At 37.3% G+C, this 27,275-nt stretch overlaps 1 protein-coding gene across 10 annotated transcripts in view; it reads right to left on the minus strand.

Moving 5' to 3' along the window:
• The window catches only part of KIAA0586 (KIAA0586 ortholog), a 95,428-nt gene that overhangs the window by 18,560 nt on the left and 49,593 nt on the right, over positions 1 to 27,275 (minus strand). For 7 of the 10 annotated variants that reach the window (XM_045580097.1, XM_045580102.1, XM_045580106.1 and 4 more), the window contains 4 exons: positions 26,994 to 27,128; positions 23,615 to 23,780; positions 10,886 to 11,040; positions 5,123 to 5,231 (listed from right to left, as the gene is read on the minus strand). In XM_045580097.1, coding sequence (XP_045436053.1) covers positions 5,123 to 5,231; positions 10,886 to 11,040; positions 23,615 to 23,780; positions 26,994 to 27,128 — 565 coding nt within the window. Of the gene's footprint in view, positions 1 to 5,122; positions 5,232 to 10,885; positions 11,041 to 18,377; positions 18,848 to 23,614; positions 23,781 to 26,993; positions 27,129 to 27,275 lie in introns of those variants that run through there. The other 3 variants (XR_006741287.1, XM_045580105.1, XM_045580109.1) reach the window with 3 other exon arrangements.

The raw sequence follows: 27,275 nt of genomic DNA on the forward strand, positions 1-27,275 counted from the left end.
TAGTTAATGCAGATCCTTTCAGGTCATTGTGAGGAGTCTGAGCTTTTATTCTGGTACAAAACAAAGTCTTGGAGGGTTGTAAACAAGAAGTCATGTGATCTGATTCATATTTTTAAAAGATTACTCTGGGTGGATAATAGGTAATAGAGGATCAAAAATGAATAGAGGAAGAACAGTTGAGAAACTTCTCAGGATACTATTTAGGTTGAATGATATTGTGCTTAAAAAATTAACTGCACAATCACAACAGGTAGAAAACTTAGTTTGATATCAAGTCACTGAAATAAAGCTTGGCCAGTTTTATTAGAATACTGAAAACCACACTATTGAGCAACAGTTCCTAATAACTTCTGTGGACACGAAGACAAGCAAAGAGCAGGGAGGTTACATAAGATCCATGAGCCTCTGTTTTCTCGTCTGTATAATAAAACAATACTAAAAAAATCTTTACATACAAGTTTGCTGTGAAAATGAAAGCTATGAAATGAGAGAGGTTCCTTGTCAGCTGTAAAACATTTGACTAATGTAAGGTTTCACCAATGTGGGTTCAGGGGAAAAAAACAGATCTATCACACTTGGCAGTGATTGCGTTCTGTCCTATGAATGATGTATTTGAGTAGAGCATGATCAAACTAGTAAAGAACTTAGAAAAATGACATAAAACAAGGAAAAGATCATCATCAGCTTTGCACACATGTAGTAGGGGCTTAAATCCCAAATTTTCAAGCTTTCAGAAACTTCTATTTATTTTTTAAATATATTTTAATTGATTTTTTACAGAGAGGGAGAGGGATAGAGAGTTAGAAACATAGATGAGAGTGTAACATCGATCAGCTGCATCCTGCTCGTCCCCCACTGGGGATGTGCCTGCAACCAAGGTACATGCCCTTGACCGGAATCAACCTGGGACCTTTCAGTTCACAGGCCGACGCTCTATCCACTGAGCCAAACCGGTTCCGGCAAAACTTCTCTCTTTAAAAATGGGTATACAAATAAGTAAATAATAAAAAAAATAAAAATGGGAATACACCTACCTCTATGGCATGGTATTGTAAGAAATAAATGAGATAACACTATTGCTAATAATAGCAAGGTTTACTGTAAGAAATAAATGAGATAATAACACTATTGCTAATAATAGCAAGATAATAATAGCAAGGTTTCAGTAAATAGACACTATTGCTAAGGTTATGACTGTGTTCAGGGCACAAAAATACTAGGGGTGGGTTTAAAGATGAATAAGTCATTTTTTTTCAACAGGAAGCTCAGTAAGGACTTAGAGCTGAATTTTGAAGATTAAGAAGTTGGTAGATATGGGATAAGAAGGAAACTCCAGGTGGGAAGATACCATGCAAAGGCTTTGAGACTTAGAAGTATCGTGTGTGGAGAGGGCTCAATTAATATTTATTGAACTGACTGGGTTGATTACACATTAGTTTATTGAATGTGCCAGCAAGGATAAGTTTTGAACTGACCAATCTTTTCTAAAGTCTAAAAATTTATTTTTAAAACAGGAATGTTTCTATCAAGTGCTTTAGACTTATTAGCACATAGACTATCTTCTTTTTCTTTGCTTCTAGTTAACAATAAATTATAAAGCATAAATGTTCCAGACTTTTAGCTTGAATGGAATGTGTTCTTAAATTAACACCTAAATATGCAACTTATATTATTAATACATTGAAGATATGTTTGATAAAAATACTAGAGGCCTGGTGCATTGGGGAGGAGGGGGCGGTGGGGAGGTTCCCTCACCCCCACCTGCACCCTCTCACAGTCCAGGATCCTTCAGGGATCAGGCCTAAGCTGGCAGTCAGACATCCCTCTCGCAGTCCGGGGCTCTCGCAGTCCAGGACCCCTCACTCCTTACCACCTGCCCACAGCAGAGGCAGGAAAGGCTCCCACCACCACCACCGCACCCACCAGCCTTGAGCCTGGCTTCTGACTAAGTAATGCTCCCTGTGTAGGAGCACACTGACCACCAGGAGGTAGCTCCTGCATTGAGCATCTGTCCCCTGGTCTCAGTGCATGTCATAGCAACTGGTAGTTCTGCAGTTTGGTCGATTTGCATATTAGCCTTTTATTATATAGGACAATCAGCCAGGTGTGAGAAATTCCTGCACAGTTAGGACCCTAGGCCTGCGATGAGGGCCAATCTTCCCTGGCTGCTGGCAGCTGGCCCTACTCCTGCCAATCATCGCCTGTCACCCAGGTAATTGAGTACCCAGCGCCACCCGCATCAGCTGCCACGAACCCCCAGTTCCTGGTTCCCCATTGGGCAATCAGAGCCTGTTGGCTGGGTGGAGGAACCAACAGGTTGGCCATTCCCACCCACTCTCCGGCCCCACTCCCTGCTGCCACCAGTCACCCTCTGTGTGTGAGGCAACTGGTTGGGTGATCGGGGCCCCAGCACTGTCTGCATCTGCCACCACCCATCCCTGGTTCCCCATTTCTCATCAGGCAATCAGGGCCTGCAGGCTGGGGGCAGCTCCTGCATTGAGCATCTGTCCCTGGTGGTTACTGCGTGTCATAGCCAACCAGTGGTTCTGCTATCCAGTCGATTTGCATATTATGCTTTTATATATGTAGGTTATTCATTCAAAGTGAAATACATACTTTTCCATGAAACAGCCATAATTTGGGGTCCATGTATTCTTAGGAGCTTTTAACTGTCAGACAAGATGTGGGTTTAATTCCCTTGTAATAAGGTGAATTTCCTTTATTATCTTCAAGGCCTCTGTATGAGATAGCATTGACATTGAATCCCTTCAAGGTCACCCAAAGGCCTGAAGACCCTAAAGCCAGCATGTCAAACTCAAAGGCTAACACAGGCCAGATAAACAAAGTTTAAGTTTATGTGGGCTTCAAAAAAACAAAAGCTTTAATTTTCATAGAAACATAGGTTTATTTCAAAAGTATAGTATAAAAAAAGAAGAAAGAGCAATGATAAAATTAATATTTTCTTCCTGACACTTGGCATCTCTTCTCTGCTACTATCTTTCCCACTTCAGAGGAAGTCTTGTTGGCAGTGATTACTTTAAAAACTGACCCAAAGTGAATGTCAGTAATTCTGGATCTGACAAGAGATTATTTCCTTTCAAACTGTAAATAACTGCTCACACTGTTATATTGGCTGGGCCACAAACATATTCATTGTGGGTCACATGTGGCTCACGGGCTATGAGTTTGACTTGCTTGCCCTAAAGAATTATTCTGCCACTCTGACTCTCCTATTCTCTGAAACATTAGGCAATGTCTCAGAGTTTCATCAAATAAAAAATAAATTTTAAAAATTTTATGGAAATAAAGTCATAACTGACTGTATTTGACAAGGCAATTATATTATTTAAAAATATTCAGGATGGAGATATGTTTCAATTATAAAGTGAAACACTTGGCTTATATTTAAAATGCTTACTGGGTATTTGTCTTAGTCAAAGCTGACACAGGTCTGCTCTTCTAACTTCTGTATTAGATGAAAAATTAAATTTAAAAATTCACACATATTAAGTCCATTATATTAAACTCTTTCTAAATAAAACTTCTTCCTACTAGTAACACCTTGGTTTCTCTTATTCTTCTTATGATTTTTATTGACTTCCTGAATGTTAACTGGACATTATTTAGTGAAATTTTCTAAGTCAACAAAAAATTTACTATTGCCATCTTGTGGTCAGACATTCATATTTATGAAACAAAGACAATGTCACTTCCCTAAAGAGAGATATTTACAAACAAAGATACTTTCCTATCAGCTGATAAAAATGATTTTATTACATATAACATCCCCAAAAGTGATAAAATTCATTTATAATTTTTAAAAGCGAAATTAAATGTCAAGTCATTGGCCATGGATAGTAACAGTAATCAGTAGAAGGAGATCAAGTCAGTCCTGATATTATGTTAGGAACATTCATTTGCTCTATATACTGACATGATTAATTTTTAAATACCATGAGAAAAGTTTTATAGGCAATTTTTCATAGGAGTCTAAAATACGTTATTACCACTATTATACCAGGGTTAGGTTAAAAAGAAGTCGGGAGGGTAAAGTTCTGACAAGTTGGAGCAAGAGAGGAACAGAAAACAAACAAAAAGTAAAAATCTAAACCTCATATAGCATGACCTTAATAAATACCTTGGTGGCTCTTAATTTAAGTTCTCCCCAAATGCCAAATGCATAGCTATATTGCAACTACATTGTCACTCAATAAATGAGATTACAAAACACAATTGTAAAAACAAAGAAAAACATTCCACTGCTTAACGTATTCCTAATACTTCTTCCTGGATTGTGAATAGAAAGTTTTAATCATAAATCTTAAGTTCTACTGCCAAATCTCACAATTTAGGTTATATAAAATTTAAATGCGTAAGAATCAAGAAGGCACACGAAAGGCCAACAGCCTTACAGGAACATAAAGACAAGATCAAAATATCATGATACAGGTTATAGAATTAATGTTTAACCACACAATTTTGATAATCAAACAACAATACAGAAAAGTTCATCCATATAATAGCATTTAACATGAAAATCCTGTTTTTTAAGTGGTATTTGATCAGCATCCATACACAATACTAAGTAGCCTTTATAAAGCACCTTAACAGCCATACCCCCGTCTTCATCAATTGTACAAGAATCAGCCGAAGCCGGTTTGGCTCAGTGGTAGAGCGTTGGTCTGAGGACTGAAAGGTCCCAGGTTCGATTCCGGTCAACGGCATGTACCTTGGTGGTGGGCACATCCCCGGTAGGGGGTGTGCAGGAGGCAGCTGGTTGATGTTTCTTTCTCATTGACGTTTCTAGCTCTCTATCTTTCTCCCTCTCTCTCTTTTAAAAATCAATAATATATATATATTTTTTAAAAAGAATCAAAAGGTAACATTAAAGGAAAAAATTACCAGAAAGTTTTTTTTAAATCCACTAGAAATAGAGTTTATTGGTAAAAAGAACTAACAAATATAACATCAAATATGATGCCAGATTCCTTATCCCAATGGACTAAATGAGAAAAAGCAAATCTAGAGATTAGATGTATATAAAAGTAAAGAATTCTCATTATATATTTGTTCAATATCAGATAAGTATCAAACTATATTATTACAAGAAAATGAATCTTACCTTGTTGCTCTGAAAGTGAAATGTCAGATTTACTTCTCACACGTATTATACGAGTTTGTGCTGGCTTGTGTTCAACTTGCTTAACATCTTGGTCTTGCTTTTGTTGGTACTAAAGAATTTAAGACATGAAGTCACAGTATTATTTTTAAAGTTACTTTAAAATAATTTGAGCAATTAAATTTTGTTAGGAGTTTATTACATAAAATTTGAATGTTATACATGCCTTCTAATTGCCAAATGTTACTAAAAAAATAATGCAAATAAATTTTTAAAAAAGATTTGTGGATAATATATACACAGATTTCAAATATTCAAATAATTTGTCTGTTTCTAATAGGAAATTCAGAGCTACTTAGAAATCAAACTATTTTAGATATATGCACATGTGGATTTAGACAGGATAAGAGCTTAATCTGGAGAGATGTAAACTCTCCCAAATAAAATTTGCATGCTGCACTGCAAATTTCAAAGAGCTTTAATATATAGTAATATCATTTAATTCTCAAATGTGCGAGAATGTTGTTATCCTCCTTTACCATTCAAGAAATATACATTCCACAATAAACCCCACCATCTCTCCTCCTCACCTATATCCAAATCAAATTTGAAATTTACAGCAGTCATAAATCCCTTCACAATCACACATCACTAACTGTTAATGACTTGAGCCATTTTCTTTCTCCCCATCCTAGTTTCTGAGCCTACTTTTAAATGAGTCCCTGAAAACTATCAGAAACACTTTGACAGGAACTCAGAAAGATGCCTTTAAATTTTTATCAACAAATACAAGCAGAGAAGAATCTGAAACACCTGTCCACATGAACTCAAATGTAACCACCCCAGCTCTGGCAGGCACCTATTTACCTTCAAATAAAAGTAACTTTAGACTTGCAGTAGTAACAACAAGCTTTAACTTGGTCTTTGGTGCTTAGAGCCATTAGTCATGTAGGTTTCTGCCTTGAAGGAAATATACATATAATGTGTGCTTCCCTGGGTACTCTGATTGCTTCAGCTTAGACCATCGCTAATTGGCTCCTGTCCTTAACCACAGTGACTAAGAGCTGAGTATTGTGGAGCTAAAATGCTTTGTGTTCAAACTTGGCTGTTGGGCAAGTTATTAACCCCTCAGACTTCAATTTCCTCATTCGTAAAATGGGGATGATAATAACTAACTCATTAGGTTGTTATAAGAATTAAATGAATTATAAGGATTAAATGTGTAAAAACTTAGAACAGCATCCAGCAGAATAAGCACTGTAAGTGTGCTGTTATTATTAGCCATACCTCTCTGTTAAATCTCACAAATGAATTACTAAGGCCCATTCTGGTAACATTCCAGAGTTTTATTTTAAAATAGGCCAACAATTAAGGGAAATGAATCATTCTTTTATTTTTTTTAAACAGTTTTATTGATGTATAATTGATAGACAATGATCTTCACATATCTAAAGTATACAACTTGCTAAGTGTTGGCATACATGTATACCCATGAAACCATCACCACAATCAACATAAGGAAATGAACATATCCATTAATCTCAGAGGTTTTCTGATATGTTTTGCATTTCCTACCATTACTATTGATTAGTTAGTATTTTCTAGAATTTTAAATAAATGATATCAGAGTATGCACATTTGTAAAGAGGGTCTGGTTTTTTCCCCTCAACATAACTTCTGTGAGAATCATCCATGCTACTCTATGTTTCAATAGTTCATTGCTTTTTATTGGTGAGAAGTATTCCATTGAATAGGTTATACCCAATTTGTAGAATCACCAATTGATTCATGTTTGTTTTGTTTCCAATTTGAAGCTTCTCCAAGTCAAGTTGCAATGACCATTCATGTACAAGTCTTTGTGCAGTCATATGTTTTAGATGCTCGTGGGTAAATATATACCTAGGAGCGAAATGTCTGGGTCATATGGTCGGTGTATGTTTCACTTTTTTTTAAGCAATTGCCACTTTTCTAAAGTGGTTGAATCGTTTCATATTCCAACCACCACTGTATAAGAGTTCAATTGTTCCACATCCTCACCAACACTTGGCATGTCAGTCTTTTTAATTTTAGATATTCTAATGGGTGTGTAATAGTATTTGTGAGACCAACATATTGAATGGAAGAAGATATTCACCAATGATACATTTAATAAGAGGTTAATATCCTAAATTTAGAAAGACTATTTTGGGTACAGGACCCAAATAGGCATGCTCAACAAACATATGACAAAATGTTCAACATCACTAATCGCCAGAGAGATGCAAATTAAAACTAAATAAGCCCTCATCAGTTGGGTTCAGTGGATAGAGCACTGGCCTGTGGACTGAAGGGTCCTGGGTTTGATTCTGATCAAGGGCACATACCTTGGTTGCAAGCTTGATCGCTGGCCCTGGTTGTGGTGCATGAGGGAGGCAACCAATTGATGTGTATCTCACATACATGTTTTTCTCTCTGTCTCTTCCCCTCCCTTCCATTCTCTCTAAAACATCAATGGGAAAATATCCTCAGGTAAGGATTAATAAAACAAAACAAAACAAAACAAAAAAAACACATACAACACAGTGAGATATTATCTCACACCTGCCAGAATGCCTATCATCAATAAATCAAACAAGTGTGGTGATAATGTAGAGAAAAGGGAACCCTCATGCACTGTTGGTAGGAATGAAGTCTGGTGCAGCCATTGTGGAAAACAGTATGGAGTTTCCTCAAAAAATTAAAAATGGAACTGCCTTATGACCCAGCGATCCCACTTCTGGAAATATATCTAAAGAAACCAAAAAAACTAATTCAAAAGAATATATGCATTCCGTTTGATCCAGTGATCCCACTTTTGGGAATATATCCTAAAAACTACAAAACACCAATCAGAAAGAATATATGCACCCCTATGTTCATAGCAGCATTATTTACAATAGCTAAGATCTAGAAACAGCCCAAGTGCCCATCGATAGATGAATAGATTAAAAAACAACAACTGTGGGACATTTATATAATGGTATACATGCAGCAGTAAAAAAAAAAAAGGTATCTCTTACCCTTTGGGTCAACATGGATGGACCTGGAGACTATTATGAGTGAAATAAGACAATCTGAGAAAGATAAATATCACAGGATCTAACTTATTTGTGGAATTAATGAACAAAATGAATTGACCAACAAAAAAAGACCCGAAGCATGGAAGAATGGAACAGATTGACATACTTAGGTGTGGGGGTTGGGGGACGAGAACAGATAAATCAAATAACTTATATACTTACTAGAGGCCCAGTGCACAAAACTCGTGCTGTCCTGATCACCCTAACTGCCCTCCCCTGCCAGCCTAATCACGCCTAACTGCCTCTGCCTTGGCCCCGCCACCGTGGCTTTGTCCAGAAGGTCATCTGGAAGACGTCCAGTCTAATTAGCATATTACTCTTTTATTAATATAGATATGCATAGCCCATGGACACAGGCAATAGGGGGTAAAGACCTGGCAGGGGGTAGGAGCTGGGAGGAGGGAATAAAGGGGGGCAGGGAGTGGGAGACATTTGTAATACTATCAACAATAAACAAATATATTTTTAAAAAGAATATATGCACCCTCATGTTCACTGGAGTGTTATTTTAAATAGTCAAGATTTGGAAGCAAACCATCAACAGACAAGTAGATAAAACAATTGTGGTATCCAACGAAATATTACTTGGACATACAAAAAGAATGAAATCTTACAATTTGCCATATTATAGACGGACCTAGAGGGTATTATGTTAAGTGAAGTAAGTCAAAGAAAGACAAATACCTTGTGATTTCATTTAGATGTAGAATCTAAAGAGCAGAATAAACAAACAAAATAGAAACAGACTCATAGATACAGAGAACAAACTGATGGTTACCAGAGGACAAGGGGGTTGGAGGAGTGGGTAAAAAAAAAAAAAAGGGATTTAAAAGTACAAACTGGAAGTTCCAAATAGTCACAGGGATATAAAGTAGAACCAAGGGAATAGTCAATAACCATATGTATGGTGCCCGGTGGGTACTGAAAATATCAGGGGAACACTTGGTAAAGTATATAGTTGTCTAACCACCATGCTATATACCTAAAACTACAAAGTAATAATGAATGTTAACTGTAATTGAAAATATAAAATTTAAATTAAATGATAATATTTCTTTGTGGTGTCAGCATTTTCCTAATGATTAATAATACTGAGATTCTTTTTATGTGCTTACTTGCCATCAGTATGTCTTCTTTGGGTAAGCTATCTTTCCAAATACTTGATCTACTTTTTAATACAATAGATTGTTTCCTCCCCCCTCTCTCTCCCTTTCTCCCTTCCTTCCATTATCCTCACCTAAGAGTATGTTTTATTGATATATACACTGAGTGGCTAGATTATTATGATCTCTGAGCACATAATAATCTGGCCACTCAGAGTTTGTGTGTTTGTGTGTGTGTGTGTGTGTGTGTGTGTGTGTGTGTGTGTTTTAGAGGCCCCGGTGCATGAATTCATGCATGGGTGGGGTCCGCCAGTCTGGCCAGGGAGAAGGGACATGGGTGGTTGGCCAGCCTGCCTGCTGGTCAAACTCCTGATCGAGGGGACAATTTGCATATTAGCCTTTTATTATATAGAATATACACTGAGTGGCCAGATTATTATGCATTCAGTGATCATAATAATCTGGCCACTCAGTATATATACATATATTTGTGTGTGTTAATCCTCACCCAAGGATATTTTTTCCATTGATTTGTAGGGAGAGAGGGAGGGAAGAAGGAGAGGGAGAAAAGGGGGAAGGAAAGAGAAAAAGAAAGAGAAAAAGAGAGAGAAAAAGAGAGAGAGGGATATCAACATCAATGTGGGCATGTGAGAAACATACACTGGTTGCCTCCTATATGCACCCCAACTGAGATAAAACCTGCAACCTAGGTATGTGCCCTGACAAGAAATTGAACCTACAACCCTTTGATATACAGATAAGCTCCAACCAAATGAGCCACCCAGCCAGGGAAAACTTAATATTGAATTCTGTTCCTCACATGTTCTGGATATAAGCCTTTTTTTTTTTTTTTAATATATTTTATTGTTGTTTTACAGAGAGGAAGGGAGAGAGATAGTTAGAAATGTCGATGAGAGAGAAACATCGACCAGCTGCCTCTTGCACACCCCCTACTGGGGATGTGCCCACAACCAACGTACATGCCCTTGACCGGAATTGAACCTGGGACCTTTCAGTCCGCAGACCAACTCTCTACTGCTGAGCCAAACCGGTTTCGGCTAAGCCTTTTATAAGATAAGTGATTGGCAAGTATTTTTCCTCAGTGTATGCATTCTCTTAACAGTGTGTCTTGAAGAACCAAAGTTCTTATTTTTGATAAAATCAATTTATTAACTTTTACTTTCATGGATAATGTTTCTGGTGTCATTTTTGTCTAACCCAAGGTCAAAACTATTTTTATTTTATAGAGAAGTTATTAACAAATATTTATTCATTATTAACTTATTCATTATTAATCATCACAGGTTGTTAATACCTACATAGTAGTGTTATATAAACAATCTTTACATATATTTGGCTTTCACCCTCAACATCATACCATGCTACAACACTACGCAATGAATACTAAGTAAATTAACCCACAATGAGCTATCCATCGCTATCACACAGACATAAAACTATACTTAATAACTTGAGCATTTTGTTCCTCTTGGAGAGTAATTATCCTATTTTTCAGTGTAACTATTTTCACTTTAAATAAAATACAAGTGCTACTGATTGGTTACCTGAGGAAAATCTCCAGCTGCTGCTGCTAATTTAACATAATTTTCTTGTGCCGTTGGACGCGTTGTGGGAAGAGCAAAGAGAGCATCTGGCTGCAACCCCAATTCTTTCAAACTCATTGGACCATGACTTACACATGCATCTTCAAAACCACCACCTGTTATCAAATATGTAAACAAAAAGTAAAATAAATTAATTTTTCTTAGATACAGAATAAATAATTGGCTAAAATTATCAATATTTTTAAAATATATTTTATTGATTTTTTTACAGAGAGGAAAAGCGAGGGATAGAAAGCTAGAAACATCGATGAGAGAGAAACATCGATAAGCTGCCTCCTGCACACCCGTTACTGGGGATGTGCCTGCAATCAAAGTACATGCCCTTGACCGGAATCGAACCTGGGCCCTTTCAGTCCACAGACCAATGCTCTATCCACTGAGCCAAACTGGCTTTGGCAAAATTATCAATATTTTTACCTGCAGAATTAGAAGTAGCAACCAAACACTTGGTACCAAGCCTTTGCTGCAATTAAAACCAGTGCTCATAGAGAATACAAAAAGTGCCTCTGTTCAAACAAATCTATGGAATATTCTAAGGTTCCAATCAACAAGTTGCTCATGCAGTCTCACCCAAACCTTAACACTTCAGCCTACCTTTCTATCAGAAAAGTCAATACAATATTTTCTATCTAAAATATAGTCTTTGAAGCAAGGGGCAATTTCTTGACTAGAAATTGCTTAGCTCTGTTCTGTAAATATTTTCCTTCAAATGAATGAGTTCCTCTTTTCCTTATGCAAATGGAATCTCAATCAAATCAATAAAAAGAAGATAATAAGAGCCCTAGCCAGTTTGCTCAGTGGATAGTATAGGCCTACAGACCAAAGGGTCCCAGATTTGATTCTGGTCAAAAGCACATACCTTGGTTGCAGGCTCCTCCTGGCCCAATCCCTGCTTGGGACTTGTGTAGGAGGCAGCCAATTGATGTGTTTCTCTCACATTAATGTTTCTGTCTTTCCCTCTCTCTTCCACTCTCTCTAAAAAAATCAATGAAAAATATCCTCAGGTGAGAATTAACAAAACAAAACGAAACACAGAAGACAATACAAGCAATAAAACGTATTATTTATCTAATATCACTGTACAGTTATATTACACTTAACTAGTGGCCCAGTGTACAAAATTAATGCCTGGTGGAGCAGGCTTGAGCCATAAGATATCCTTAGCGCTACTGCAGAGGTTGGACAGGCTCACGCCATTACTACTGCACTTGCCAGCCATGAGCCCAGCTTCTGGCTGAGCAGCAATCCCCTGTGGGAGTGCAATGATCACCAGGGGGAATCTCCTGCATTGAGTGTCTACCCCTAGTGGTCAGTGCGCATCATAGCATCCGGTTGTTTGGTCACTTGGTTGATTTACATATTAGCCTTTTATTTTATATAGGATACTATAAGCACTATCATATACACTATCTCATTTAATTTGAATCTCAAAATCATTAAAGTCAGCTAGGCGGTTCAAATAATATTACAACTCCTTTCAGTGACAAAGCTAAAGCTCAGGAAAGTCAACTGTCCAAAACTCAGAGAGCTAGTAAAAGGTACAAAGACATTAAAATCCCTATCTTCCAACTCCTAGTCACTATTCTTTATTTCACATTTTTGCTAATATATTTCTAAGAAAAATCTGGCTTTTCCTTAATAATGGCCACCTTTTAAATACATCACAGTATAATCTATTTCATTTTAATCAACTGAAATACAGAGTGAGGCAAAAATATATATACATAAAACCCTAATATGCAAATAGACTGAATGGCAGAACAGAACTGGTCGCAATGACATGTGCTGACCACCAGGGGGTGCGCATGGAACATGACGGATGTTGGCAGTAGGCGGCAGAGCGTGGAACATGGAGGGCAATGGCCAAGGTGGGATGATGGAGCAGGTGAGCAGGGTGCCAGACCAAGGCGGGGCACCAGTCGCTGTTATGGGGTGAAACCTCCGATGGTTATGGAAAATTCTCTGCTCCCACACGCTGTGGTCCTGCCCAGTTCTCGTATCTGCTGCCGGTGTCTACCCCGCTCACACCAGCTGCTGGCGCCACAGCCACCGCTCACACCTGATGCTGGTGCCCGGTGCCAGTCCCAATCGCTCCTCAGGGCTTCTCCACCTCCCCCAGCTCCTGAGAGGCAATCGGGCTGGTAGCCACCTCTCGCACCCACTGCCGGCGCCCAGCGCTGGGGCCTGATCGCTCGGTGCCATCAGCTGCTATAAGCAGCAGCTGCTGGCCCTGACCGCCCCTGAGAGCTTCTCCACCTCCCCCTGCTCCTGAGGGGTGATGGGGGCAGCAGTTGCCGCTCACACCCGCTGACAGCGCTGGCCCTCCTCGCACCCACTACTGGTGCTCCACACCTTCAGCGGGTGCAAACAGGCCAGTGCTGTCAGTGCATAGGAGCAGCGACAGCAGGAACGGGCTGCCAGCAGAGTGGGGGCCAGGGGTCACGGCGGGAGGGGCGTGGCAGGGGCACGGAGGATGGACTGAGACCCGCCCCTGTGCCCACGGCAGCCTCACAGCCCACAGTTCAAGGTGCATGAATTCATGCACTGGGCCCCTAGTAGGATTATAACTGTGAATAAATGAAACACAATTTATTCTTGTGTTACTTATTAGTTATTGTATTATTTTCCATATGAATAACTGTAAACCTACTTTTGTCCCAACCTGTAGACATGAAACATTATATACACTAAACTGTTTTAAGTGAAATAATATTTTAAAGATCCAATAGATATTTTCCATTTAAAGTCTGTTCACAATTTCATAGGTTAAGCAAACAATCACCCTCTGATACTTTATGTTTTTAGCTGGATTTTGCTTAAAGCAAAAAACATACAATATCTTTCTGATATTCAATCTGTACGAAACAATTTCTCAACATTATTACCTATTTTATTTTTAGTTAATTATCTAGAATAACATAAGATTGATTTAAATAATGGTAATAATATCCATCATTTAGAGTAACTATTATTCCTGCCCGGCCTTCTAAGGGTCCCTTTTACCCATCATGCTTTTTTTCTATTCTTATGTCACTTTTCCAACACTTTCTTAAGACTAGAAAATGACTTAAGATAAAATAATTAGCATATATAATGTTTTTAAAAAAAGAGATTAAAAACTTTGTGCTGATCATACGGTTATAACCAAGAAACTCTAGTGAGGGGGGAAAACTCTATTAGAATTAATAAGAGAGTTTGATAATGTGATTGGATACTAGATAAATATGTAAAAATCATTGGTTTTTCTCTATAACAATACACACATAAAAATGGAAAAATAATTCTTTACTTTGTGACCAGAACTATAAAATAATTAAGAATAAAATTATTTAAAAGGCATAGAACCCATATGAATAAAATTAGGAAATTTTATGGAAGAACATAAAATAAAATCTGAATAGTAAAATATACCATAAAAATGTCATTTCTCCCAATATTAATATGTAAATTAGTACAATTCCAATTAGGATGATTTTTTATTTTAAAAAATTTAGAGTTTAGCCGGAACCGGTTTGGATCAGTAAATAGAGCGTCAGCCTGTGGACTGAAAGGTCCCAGGTTCAATTCCGGTCAATGGCATGTGCCTTGGTTGCAGGCACATCCCCAGTGTGGAGTGTGCATGAGGCAGTTAATCAATGTTTCTCTCTCATTGATGTTTCCAACTCTATCTCTCTCCCTTCCTCTCTGTAAAAAAATCAATAAAATATGTATTTTTAAAAAAATTTAGAGTTTATATGGAAGAATAAATACCCGAGAATTGCCAATAAAAGTATAAAAATTATGTTAATAAGGGAAATTTGTCCTATCAGATAATTAGAATGTGTCATAAAGACACAATAATGGAATATATTTTTTTTATTTATTTTTTTAATATATTTTCTTGATTTTTCACAGAAAGGAAGGAAGAGGGAAAGAGAGCTAGAAACATTGATGAGAGAGAATCATCGACCAGCTGCCTCCTGGGGATGTGCCCACAACCAATGTACATGCTCTTGACCGGAATCGAACCTGGGACCTTTCAGTCCGCAGACCGACGCTCTGAGCTAAACCGGTTTCAGTTGGAATATATTTTAGATCATAAAGAATGTTTTAGATCTAGAATAAAGAATCCAAAAAATAGTCCTATATCTATGGGCATTTAATATAAAAATTGGTTAATATTGTCACTCAGTAGGAAAAAATAGCTTACATAATAATTGATGCTGACATGATTGGCTATTTATCTGGAGGAAAATCACACTGACTTCTACTTTACATCATTTGCAAAAATAAATTCCAGATAGACTTAAATATAAATATATACTAAATAATGGAAATCTTTTTTAAAAAATCTAGGAGACTATAGGCATAAGCTTGTGTTAGGGGAAACCAAATCAAGCTATAAAAACACCAAAAAAACCAAATAACTATACAAAAAAATTATAGATCGTATGCAAAAAAGAACACAAATAATGCCAACAAAGTATAAATTTGTCAAAAGGAATTTGTAATACAGATGAAAGAAAACATGTAAACTATAGAAAAGTTACAAAAATTTTTAGAATCTAACATATGGGGAAAGATATTAAGTAAGTAATTTATAGAAGAGCAAATCCACATGGCCAGCAAACATGAAAAGACATATAAACGCAACAGCAAAACATGAAAAGACATATAAATGCAACAGCAGTCAGAAACATATATTTATATCTGAAATAACACAGATAAAAAGAGTAATAAACACAATTTCTGGAAGAGATGAAGGAAAAGGTTTCTAATAAATTACAGATAAAAATAAATTTGTTTGATTTTAAGACAGCAACTTGGCATATCTGTTTTAAAATTAAAAATATATTTGCCCTTGGACCTAGTAACTATTCCTGGGAAACTATTCCATAAATATAAAATGCAACAATATGTTAGGATACATGTCTATGGATATATACTCTAGCATTATTTATAGTGAGGAGAAATGCTAATAAAATACATATCCACCAACAAAGCAATGACTGAATAAATTATTGAAAATCCACACTGGCATGCTTTTTGCAATTATTTAAAAGAATGAACTTGCCGGGACCGGTTTGGCTCAATGGATAGAGCGTCGGCTTGGGGACTGAAGGGTCCCGGGTTCGATTCCGGTCAAGGGCATGTACCTTGGTTGCGGGCATATCCCCAGTAAGGGGTGTGCAAGAGGCAGCTGATCGATGACACTCTCTCATCAATGTTTCTAACTCTCTATCTCTCTCCCTTCCTCTCTGTATAAAATCAATAAAATATATTTTAAAAAAAAGAAAAAAGAAAAAAAAAGAATGAACTTAAGCAATATCAGTTGACCTGAAGTAATTTCCACAGAGTTTACTGAGTAAAAACAAAATGCAGGCAAAGGAGCAAGATATGACCTCAACTTGTAAAATAACCACACACACACATACATTTTACATACCTATCATATATATCATACTTGTGTGTATGCATATAGTTATATATATGTGTTAGAAAAAAAAGACGTTTACATATCAGAATCTTAATATGAGTTACCTAAAATGTGAGGAGAGTGGATGGAGGCCATTTAAAAAAGTCTGCAACTTAAAGTAACGTATGATATAATCACATTTTGTTTTTATGTAAAACTAGAAGCCCAGTGCACAAAATTTGTGCATGGAGGAGAGGTCAGCCTGGCCTGCACCCTCTCCAATCCAGGACCCCTGGGTGGGGTGTCTACCTGCCGGTTTAGGCCCGATCCACCCCTGGCTCCAAACCACTCACCTGCATGACTGCCTAATGCCCCTAACTGCTCCCCTGCCTGCCTGATCACCCCTAACTGCCTCTGCCTGCCTGCCTGGTCACCCCCAATATGCATACGGCTGAGGTCCCTCAGCTTGGCCTATGCCCTCTCGCAGTCTGGGAGCCCTCGGGGGATGTCCTTGGGGGAATGAGCCTAAGCCAGCAGTAAGAAATGCTTAGCTCTGCTATAGAGGTGGGAGAGGCTCCGCTCCCGCTGCTGCACATGCCAGCTGTGAGCCCAGCTCAGGGCTGCTGGCTGAGTAGCACTCCCCTTGTGGGAGCGCACTGACCATCAGGGGCCAGCTCCTGCAATGAGTGTTTGCCCCCTGGTGATCAGTGTGCGTGATAGCAACTGGTTGGTTCACCATTTGGTTGATCTGCGTATTAGCCTTTTGTTATATAGGATTATATGTGGATAATACAATATAAGGGTATAAAGAAAAAATCAAAAGGATACAATGTACATGTTAATAAAAAAAATAAAAATAAAAATAAAAAAAAATAAATGTAGAACCCAGAAAGTAATATAATCAAACATTTCCCCTAACACATTAAAAGTACATAATAGCTTTCAGCTTATACAATACCCTCTCATTTAGTATACGTTTACTGACTATGCAAAAGGTGCTACATACTCTGCTAGTGACAGGGATATGACAGTGAGCAAGATAAAGTCTTTACCCTCAAGTGAGATTACAAATCAGAGTGATAAGAGTAACATTAGGCCGGCAACATTAGAAGGCCGCACAGAGAACACACGGTGGGTCTCTAACCCAGAGATAAGGGGCCAGGAAAGAGTTTCATGACAGAAATCATAAAAATGCTGAATTTGCAGTGTCACTTCTAAGAAGTATGGGGAGGGGAGTGTTGAGGTGAAGAGGGCATAAATGGTGATGAGAAAAATAAAATATACACATTATTGTAGCATTTTAAAATTCAAAAAATAGGAGACAAGATGGCGGCAGAGTAGTCGGACTTGTCCTGAGCCTTGTCCTGCAGCAGATAAGAGGAAGCAGCTGAAATGAGAGGAATCCAGTCTGAATTGGTCAAGGAGACACAGCTGGTTGATGGTTTCCTCCCAATATCAAAGAGTTTTTTCAAAGCAATTTTATTGGAGGCTAACTGATGCTTATTAAAGTTTAATTGATAAACTGCACATATTTAAAGGGCATAATCGAATGTATTTTTACACACATATATCCCTGAATGTGTGTATGTATACATATATGATCATAGTCCTGGAAAACGAACATTTTCATAATCCCCAAATTTTCTTGTTCCTGATTACTACCAAATATGCATAACAACCAACCTAAGATGTATCATGGTAAACATAACTAATTACTAAATTACTAATTACGTGCAGAACACTACTTAGAGTCTACCCTTTTGCTGATTCTCCTAACCTGCAGATGGGAATGGATGGTCCCAGCCTCACATTCACTCATTGTCATTATCAGAGATGAAAAGTTCCTTTTTCTTTGATCTGTAACTCTTACATATATTTCTAAATTGTTAAACATTTCAATAAATTTTAAAAAGAACAAAAAAATAAGTAAATAAAATAAAATAAAAAGTATGCTCATTGTGTGTGGGTGTCCTGTTGGTACAATGTAAATTTTACATTTTGTAAGAGAGATGCTTCAAGTATTATTTCACTCAAGTCAAATTCATTAACTTACAATCCCTATTTTTACTTTTCTATAATCTCATTGCTATGACAAAGCAACATGGTAGACTTTCAGAGAAGACTAAGTCCACTTGAAACTGCCAGTGCCAGCAGCAGCTTTGGGTCTGGCATGTCCAGTAGATTATTCCAACCCTAAGGTGCTTCAAATTCCACTCATCCTAAAACCTTACTCATCTTATTTCTTCCTAAATCTGTCCTTCCTCCATATTTCTTTCCTCTCTGTGAATGAAAATACCATCTATCCAATCATTCTAGCCAGAAACTCGAAGATTTCTTAAAACTGTCCATTTTCCTTCTCAATTGTCACTCAAATCTCCCTTTTTATATACACCCCTGCTCTGAATAGTGTCTCACCCGGTTTCCTTTAATAGCTGTCTAATCAGCTCCTTGCCTCCAGTCTTAATCCTCTCCAATCTATCCATCTCATGGCACCTCAGATGATCTTGCTAAATAAAAGGAGAATATGATTAAATCACTCATTTACTTATAATCCTTCATGGATTATAAAACATTAAGAATTGGTAGAAATTCAAGACTGAATTTTCCATGGGAATAGAGTAAGATTGGCATGATTTTCCATTTTGCACACAAATGGATCCCTACCATCTTAGAGTAAATCCAGAAACTACTTGATATGTCACTCAGGGTTTTTAGGACCTGGTTTCCATTCACTGCTCCAATCCCATTGAATCCTAAACTTTAATTAATTGATAAAGCCATATTTCCCTAAGTTTTCTTATTTTTCAACTTTAATCCCTTGTCTCATTACATATTCTGCTTGAAAGGTTGCTTCTCACTTACTACATGGCAAACATCTACTCATATTAGAGAGCTCATTCCAGGCATGCCTCCCCTCCTGTATGAGGTCTTTCTCGATTGTCCTCCAAGGGTACAATTGAACTGTACCCGCATCCCAGATGGACTTCTTTACAATAATACAATAAGGTATGGCATGTTCTTGTCTTCTCATCTGCTACCTCTACTAGAGAAAAACTCTTTATGGGCATAGCCTTACCCGGGTTTATATTCCTAGCACCTAGAATGTGCTTAGAGAATAGCAAGCACTCGAAGGATATTTTCTGAATGAATAAATGAACAAACTGGAACATGCTCATCATGCTTCCCCATCTGGCTAATTCTCTAAGATTCAGTTTGACTCGTGTGGAAACCTCTGAGATGCAACATGTGGCTGAGTCCCTCCTCTGTGCTCATAGCAGTCTGTGTTATCATACCAATCACGCAATATTATAGTTAAAGTCTTTCTTGTATTTCTCCTCTACTAATGTGTAAACTTCCTTGAGAGCAGATGTCTACCATCTCTGTACTTCAAGTGCCTAATACAGTACTATTATAGTACCAGGTATACAGTAGGTATTCAATACAAGTTTTCTGAGTAAATAAAGAAATGCAATTGGTAGTAAAATCCAAGAATCTTCACAACTTGTTCAAAATACAGTATACATTTTAGGATTCCCAAGATAACTCTTCAAAGCTTATTTTGCATCTTTTTGTTACTCAATCCAAGAGCCTAAGAATTAGAAACAGTGGTAGTGGACTATGGACTGCAAATAGGACGCTTTATGAAAATGAGCAGAGATAGGAAGAAGCAAAGTAAAAACAGATGAGATGCTATAATAAGGTGACCAGACGTCCCGCTTTTGGCGGGACAGTCCCGATTTTTAACAATCTTTCCAAAAATCAGGACTTTTTTAAAACGCCACGGGATCCGGAACAAATTGCTAAAAAGTGGGACATCTGGTCACCTTATGCTATAAGCAAAGTTATTAAAAATTGATATAAAAGGCATGAGATATGCCACCAGCAAAAATGACGATTACTCAGGATTCATTCTTCTATAGTAACCATTATGTAACAAAATACTCAAAACAAATTAACTCTATAGGCACATTCCTTTTAGGCAACTGTGGATAATTTCTGATTCTATTAAGTACTAGTACATATAAGAAAGTATTTTTACATACTCCAGTTATTATTATTATTATTTTTTTTTGGTTTATGATTTAATTCGGCAGAGCTTTGTTTTTTATTGAAGCAGAATAATAAGATTCCAGCTCAGCAACACTGAAAGGATTAATGAATTATTGGTAGCTCCCATTTCACTCGGGCTTTACCCCATGTCCACAGTCAGGTGTGCGCCAGGAAGACCCAGCACCAGTGCCCCTGGGAGAGGAGCAGAGAGGATCTCAGATTCAGGTGCTGGTCTCAGGTTATTCAACATATTTCTGGAAGTGAACTGGACCCAAGTCATTGCAAGCGACTACGATAAACCCCTCTGTGGGGGAAAAGTGGTACCTGCAGGCAGGGTATCTGGTACCTTCAATGAGCTTACAGACTGACATTTTGAACTTTGTCTCACTCTGGAAGCATAAAATGCTGGAGTGGTTTTGGCAATACTCCAGTTATTATTAATGAGAGTAACACTTATCATGTGCCAAGCACTGTGCTCAAGGCTTCATATGCATTGTCACTTACTACCCATAGTAAATTTATTCTGTGGATTCTATTTACAATAACCACCCTCCAAGATGCCCCCGGATCCGTACTGCTGGTATCTGTGCATTTATGTCGTCCCCTCCTGTGTCATTCTAGGATTGGTCTGGGTTACTGCTAGAATGTGCCATAAGCAATGGCATGTCACTTCTGAGACATGGTAGTTTCCATCTTGTTTGCTCGCTTTCCCTCAGAGCAGCCAGTGTGCAGGAAGCCAGCTTCTGTGCCATTGGCAGCTCTACAGAAAGGTTCCTGTAGTGAGGAACTGAGGCCTCTGGCAGCAGCCACGTGAGCGAGCGTGGAAAACGGATCCTCCACCCCAACTGAAACCTTGAGATGTCCTCAGCACCAGCCAACAGCTTGACTGCAACCTCATGAGAGATCCTGAGAGCCACCCAAGCCCCGCCCAGGTTCATGCTTTCAGAATTGTGTGTGATAATACTGTTTGCTCTTCAGCTGCTAAACTGTTGAGTAATATGTTACATAGCAATAGATAACTAATATACAATATTACCCCTAATTTGATAGATTAAGAAACCTGGGCTCAGAGATATTAAGTTATTTGCCATGAAATACCCAGAACTAGAATTCAAACTGATATCTGAACTCCAAAAGCTCCATTTCTTAGTCATTCTACTATAATGCTTCATCTATACACTCAATCATATGTTATGCCACATTACTTATTTTTTCCAATTAATTTAAACAAATACTTATAGTGACCTGTATGTACACTATACTGTAGATAATCTGCTAGATGAAACCACAGGTACAAGGAGGGTCTGAATGGAAAATGCTCTCGTAGATTTTATTTTAGAACAACTGAACAAGCAAGCACCCAGTCGCTCTAAAGTACCTATCATCTCTCAAGTGGTCTGTGAGAGCCATCTAGTGTCAATTCTGCTTAATTGCAAGCCACACAGATAGGATAAAAATGTCACTATCGTACTAATTTTGAATCCAATTTTAAAAGAACATAAAACATTTCATGCTCACTATGTGCACAAAATGATAATTCCAAGGAAAACTGTCTTGGATTTCTTCAAATATAATGTGTTCACTCAATATAAAGTGAAAACTTTAAATACTCTATTCCAATGTTTTTCTAACTCCAGGCCTTTCCCATTCAGTTTTCTAGAAAATATGCACACCTCCAGAAGTATCTTCACTTAAGAGAATGCATGAATGAGAATGGAAAAATCAGTTAAATGAGAAAACAGATGATCCTCATTGATTCGAAGACTCCATGTTTGCAAATTTGCCTACTTCATGAAATTTAGCTGTCAGTCAAAATCAATACTTGCAGCATTTTCACAGTCATATGTGCACATATACAGAGAAGCAAAAATCCTGAATCACCCTACAAACCCTTTACCAGCTAAGGTTGAACACAATGCTTGCTCTACTTTATCTCAGCACTTCTATTGTAAACAATACTGTCTATTTAGTGACATGTTTTTCACATTTCTGTACATTTTGTTGGTTGATTCTGCTGTTTAAAGTGGCCCCAAGCAGAGCGCTAACGCGCTTCTAGCACTTAGTGAGACATCTAGCCATAGGCTAAGTGCAAGGAGTCTGCAATGGGCCTTACAGAAAAAAAATGTATGTAAATAAGCTTCGTTCAGGTTGAATTACAGTGCTGTTGGCTCTGAGTTCAATTCTAACAAGCCAACAATACATATTAAATAAATTTTTTAAATTAAAAAAACCACATATAAAATAAGGTGATGTATTGGGTAACTGACAAAAATGTTATGATCAGAGGTTAATAGGAAGCTACATCTGTATTTTCCCTAAGAGCAACCATTCTGTATTCGCTAATTCAGTGTTCCTGGTGACTCTGTAGAATGTAAGTCCTGCAGATAACGAAAATCAACTATGGTAGTGATTGGTGTTCTCTGGTCTGTTCTTATCTCAAAGTGCTACAACAGAGAGTTTCATTAGTGAAGTTCTAAAATAGTCCTGAGCACACTTAGCACTGAGCTGGAAATTCATACAGCAAAAAGAGTGAATTTCTACAGTATCATCTAACTTAACCTGTCCTGAATAAAATCTGTTAGATCACAGCTTTGATGTGCTAGTTATACTCTTTCAGTATATATTAAAATAAATATATGACTATTAAAAATTTTTTAGTGTACAGAGGCATATAACCAAAATGGTTCATGTACCAACTGATAAAAGGATCACTTTTTGAAAAACACTACTATAGAAATAGAAAAAGTTGTTACCAAACTTTTCAATTAAGAAGACCCGCCGAAGCCGGTTTGGCTCAGTGGTGGGGCGTCGGCCTGCGGACTGAAGGGTCCCAGGTTCGATTCCGGTCAAGGGCATGTACATTGGTTGCGGGCACATCTCCGGTGGGGAGTGTGCAGGAGGCAGCTGGTTGATGTTTCTCTCTCATCGACGTTTCTAGCTCTCTATCCTTCTCTCCTCCTCTCTGTAAAAAATCAATAAAATATATATTTTAAAAAAAGAAGAAAAAAAAGAAAAGAAGACCCTTTTTAATAAAGGAATTTTGCAAGCCCCCACCTGAAAATAGTTATGCTTCTCTCAACTCAGATTAGGACTACTACTACTATGGATTATAATACAAATGGACCACAGCATTCGGCACAAAAACTGTACAGAACAAGTATGATGGGATTCAAAGTGAATGTTCTAACAGACGATACATCAAGCAGCAATATCCTGGTGTGTACCTGTAACTGTGTCAAATTGCTGAGATAAAGGCTTAAGAGTACTTTTTTGATGCCAAGACTCTGCATTAGCGACAGGCTGTTGCTTGCAGACAGGATGCCCCAGTAAGTTCTCTGCTGTTGCTGTGAGCCTAGGCCTTTGTCTTTCACCCAGACTGCTTTCCAAGTCCTGTGAAAGGTAGAAACAATGGTTAAAACCATTATATTAAAATCAAGTCAAAACAGGAAATATTTGTCAGACACCATGTGTGATCCATACCACTTGACTACTTAAAGGTATTTTAGAAAGTGCTTATTACACCACATACACACAACATGAAAGACAAGTTTAAAAAGTTAGTTTAATGAGGCATCTAGCCATAGGCTTTCATTTTAATCTTGTTTTTTATGAAGTTAAATAACCATTATCTATTTTTCCAACCTTCAAATTAGATATCAATAAAACACAGAAAATTTTTATTATTTAAAACACTAAATACTAAAATATTATATACTATTCACAAAAGTTAAAATTAGAATAGAAAATTTGTCTCTCATTCTTCATTAATAAAAATTGTCTAAAATTATTAATGTAAACTTTTTAAACAGCTGATAAGGAGAATATTCCTTAAATGATAAAAGATTTTACCCTCATATGTAAAAAATTTCCATTTTTATAAGTATGCCGATTAAAGAAGACTACCATATTTAATAAAGTTATTTCCCTGGGAAAGTATAAAAGTTAAAAAAGTACAAATATTTTTGTCAAATATATGAAATAAATAAAAAACTAGGACTTCTATTTTCTTTCTGTATTAAAAATTAGTTATCTAATCATTACCACATTTTGTGACCTGGAGATATTCCAATTATTAAGTTTATTACTCAAGAGCTGAATAAAAATTCCAATATCTAAAAGTTCTTCAATTTCTCATTTAAAAGCAGTTTAATTTTAACCAAGTGCTTTTTTTTTTTACTAGAATATATGAAATCACTACTGAAACATCTTTGATGAGTCTACTGTCTACAAATAAAACCTAACTTCTTAGCTCAGCATTCAAGATTTTCTACAACTTTCCCTCATTCTTCTATATGCATGTCTATCTCCCCTTACTCTCTAATCTGACTTTTCTTTAGGAACACCAATTGCCTCACATCCTTTAAATAGAAAAGGATTTTTCTGCAATTAATATGAAATCCTTGAAGACTCTTAAGTTTAGATTGATGGCAAATACATTTTCTCTAGAAATTAGAAATATTTCACAGTGCCTATATTACTCTGTCACTACCATATAAAATATTGTGCCAAATACACCACCTTTTTTATTTGAATCAATTTCCCTAGGGTACTTGTGATTGCTGACACCTCAGTACTCTACAACCCTACTGAGGACTCAGCTTGCCTATTCACAAAATGCTGTTGTAGCATAAGTATGATTTTTGTATTATACTCAAAGCTTAGACTCACGTAATTCTAAGTTATGTTGTCTGTAATCTACAGTAATTAATGCACCTAGCCCAACTACATAAATGTACAAATTGCAATTTTGCCATGTGACTGTTCTTGCTGACCTCAAGCTCCCTTTGGGCAAGTAGTTATAAGCACAAAGAAAAGCCACTATTTTCTTACCAAAGCAGTATTTTAACACATAAATAGATTATTACAAACAAAACAAATACTTAATAGTTTTGTACACATATGAAAATATGACAAATGTAACTGTTCATAAGACTGGCGAAACTTAAGATTTAGAACACCATGTGTCATAATGAGAAAAGAGACTTGTAGTTAGAAAGCAATGTATTAGTACTTACTGAAATAATCAATGCTTCTACCTTTTGAACCAGCAATTCCACCCCCATTATCTGATCTACGGACACAATTCCTCATCAGAGAAAAAACAATTTTCTTCTTATTATAATTTAAATAGAAAAAGAGTGAAACCAATCTAAAAATCCTTCAACAGGATAATTAAATTATGGTATACTCTATGATAGATGAAAAGAAATGGTAGATCTTCAGAATTTATAGGTATTTAACATTTTTAAAACAGGTGGCAGAATGCTACATAAACATACCTCAGAATTCTACACATGCAGGTCCACAAATATGCTTAGAGTCTTAGAAAAAGATCTGGGAAGGATGAACTTCCCACCTCTGGGCGTCTGGCTTGGCCCGGACTACATACTAACAAAGGCTGCCCAGCTCCCTATCCCAAAAACACCTTAGTGTAACTACGGAAATGAGGAGAAACCATGGGCTCTGAAAGCTAAGTAAAACTGTGAAAACCACTGGGAAAGACTACAGCTAACTCGACCTGCTGTGTGTGGGAAGAAAGGGGCTGCATCCTGAGGAGGAGGGAGGCGGACGGGGTCAGTGAGAGGAATGACTAGAGCAAAGCACTTGCTTCTTTGCCTCATTAACTTTGAGACCACCAGTGCTTGCCCCTTACACACAGAGTGTTTGCCCCTTTCACCCTTGGCAACAACCCAGGCTGAGACACTAGTAGCCTAGAGAAACATCAGGAAGCATGAAGGCCCAACGGGGGTGAAAAGTTACAGGTGAAATCTGACCAGGACCCCATGGGCATTTGTTCCTTCACCCTCTTCCCTCCAAACCCCAGGACTATCTTAAACACCTCCATGTTCCTTCCTAAATACCTTAGTTTGTGACCTCCTTGCCCAAAAATATCTTAATGGGCTTCCCAGTGCCCAAACCTTCCCATAGCCTAAAAGGTTCTTGATGATTATCTGGTTCAACCTATTTCTGCAGACTGACCTATCTACAGCTCTAGCCACACTGAGGTTTTCAACCCTTTCTAAACATGCCCTAATCTTTCTTGGCTCTTATCCCTTAACACATGCTATTTTGGCTTCAAAATGTCCTTCCCCTTCACTGCTGTCTAGAAAAGTCCTATTGGGTCTTTAAAAAAACTCCATCAATAGCATATCCTGTATAAAGGGTTATCAAACTTCAAGCAGTTTTTCTTCCTCTGAATTCATATATACTTGTAAATTCAGCTATATGACCAGTTATTGCACTGTACAGTAACTATTTGTCTTCTATACGACTCTCAGCTACTTTTAGGTAAGAGTCCTATCTCATCTTTTTATCTTTTTCAAGTTTATGTCTGACACATAGTAGGTACTCAATAAATGGTTGTGGAAAAGGCTTCAGCTTTTTCTGCTGTAGAACAAGGGGGTTGGAACAGAAGGCCCAAATTCCTGTGCTGTAAAACTGGATAACTCTATGTTCCAGGTTAAAGTTACTACAAGGACCGTCCCTGAATAAGCTGAAGTATTAGCATGCACTAACTAAAAACATGAATATTTTGTTATTTTTTTCTGTATGTGGATCTAACCAAAAAGAAGAAGAAAAAACACCATGAAGATTAAAAAGTACCTCTGAATGACAGACACCTTGCTGTGGAACTACTGATTCCTGGTTTTGTTTAGCAAGAAGATTAAAAATTACATCTCCATGACATACTTTATGGGGCATTCTAATCACTTGTGCTTCACTGGGAGGATCATCTTCCTAAATGAAACACAGAGACAATTAACACAACAAAAATTTTTATCAAACAACTGCATTTTTCTCAGTTTATGATTAATAGAACTAATTACCATGAGAATGGTCATTTAGTACTTTATGGAAAAAAGATGGACTTTTTATTTTCATTTA

The sequence above is a fragment of the Pipistrellus kuhlii genome, unplaced genomic scaffold, assembly GCF_014108245.1.
Source record: "Pipistrellus kuhlii isolate mPipKuh1 unplaced genomic scaffold, mPipKuh1.p scaffold_m20_p_1, whole genome shotgun sequence".
Classification (NCBI taxonomy): Eukaryota; Metazoa; Chordata; class Mammalia; order Chiroptera; family Vespertilionidae; genus Pipistrellus; species Pipistrellus kuhlii.